The sequence below is a fragment of the Pinus tabuliformis genome, chromosome 6, assembly GCF_031772625.1.
Source record: "Pinus tabuliformis cultivar Carrire ecotype Pingquan chromosome 6, CPIR1, whole genome shotgun sequence".
Lineage (NCBI taxonomy): Eukaryota > Viridiplantae > Streptophyta > Pinopsida > Pinales > Pinaceae > Pinus > Pinus tabuliformis.
The window spans coordinates 5,060,894-5,061,983 of NC_142292.1; the positions used below are offsets into that span (position 1 = coordinate 5,060,894).

Sequence of the window (1,090 nt, forward strand, 5' to 3'; positions counted from 1 at the left end):
TCAACATTTTTGAAATTTGCAATGGACTTTCGCCCACGGCATATTAACCCTTATCTGTATTGCAATAATATCTTAAGATTTAATGCTTTTCTTTATTTAAATTTCTGGTATTAAAAAAAAAATTCAACATTTTTGAAATTTGCAATGGACTTTGGCCCACGGCATATTAGATAGCCATCATTGATATGTTGTGTAGGGGGCACAACATTTCAAAGGCGGCTGCTTGTTGAACCGATTCCTACGCATGCATCAATAAACTTTCTCCATTCAACAATTACTGCGCAGTCTGGTCTGCTCCTCTTATCTGATCTCAAATGTCAAACAAGTGTAGCGCAATCTACCTCTATAAATGGACGACTGCTTTCAATCAATCTATTGCCAGTTTATCTTTGATCTCGAACAAGCTTGAGATCAGTGAAGTCATCATCATGGCTCTCTCCACACGAACCGGAAATCTTCTTCTTGTCTTAGCAGGTATGTGTGCAGGGAGGGTTCGAGTAATTACCTCCCTGCATTCTTTTCTGATGCAAATTTGGGGTCCTCTATTATACAAATGCTAACATATTACATGGACTGTAGGTATTCTGCTTCTCACAGTAACGATGTTGGCATCCGGTGCAGAAGGTGAAAATATATACAATATCAGATTCATATCTGCAATTATTTTTTTATCAAACTTTACATATAATTGCTTGCTCTGGTTTTAATTTGTGATTTGTGGTGTGTGTAAATGTCTGCACAGCGTGTCCGCAATATTGCCTGGACGTGGCATACACGACTTGCACGGCATCTGGTGACAAACAATTAAAGGCGTACTGCAATTGTTGTTTACTCGAAGGAGCGATGCCCAATGCTGGCAACTGCACCCTGCATCTCACCGACGGCACCCAGCAGTCTTGTTCCTGATCCACTTACCCAGAAATTCCATAGATATGTAAATAATGTGGATGTGTCCACAAAATCTGTGTAGCTGCTACCCAGATGTTATTAAATAAATGAGTCCAGTCCAAAAATTACCACTATGTGGACTTTATTAGATACTGTGTTATTTGTGAACCCATTTCAGGTTGTGAATTAAATTAAGTTTAAA

The 1,090-nt window shown here is 38.9% G+C and overlaps 1 protein-coding gene across 1 annotated transcript; it reads left to right on the plus strand.

Moving 5' to 3' along the window:
• The first annotated feature begins 265 nt into the window (after positions 1 to 265).
• Positions 266 to 1,090, plus strand: LOC149256922 (uncharacterized). The gene is made up of 3 exons (XM_089368695.1): positions 266 to 474; positions 580 to 624; positions 743 to 1,090. The coding sequence occupies exons 1-3, from the start codon at positions 315 to 317 to the stop codon at positions 904 to 906; spliced, it is 369 nt and encodes a 122-aa protein (XP_089224821.1). The 5' UTR covers positions 266 to 314; the 3' UTR covers positions 907 to 1,090.

Coding starts and splice junctions, on each gene's coding strand:
- LOC149256922 (XM_089368695.1), top strand. CDS start 315: ATGTCAAACAAGTGTAGCGCAATCTACCTCTATAAATGGACGACTGCT. Junction 475..579: donor TCTTCTTCTTGTCTTAGCAG/GTATGTGTGCAG, acceptor CATGGACTGTAG/GTATTCTGCTTCTCACAGTA. Junction 625..742: donor GTTGGCATCCGGTGCAGAAG/GTGAAAATATAT, acceptor ATGTCTGCACAG/CGTGTCCGCAATATTGCCTG.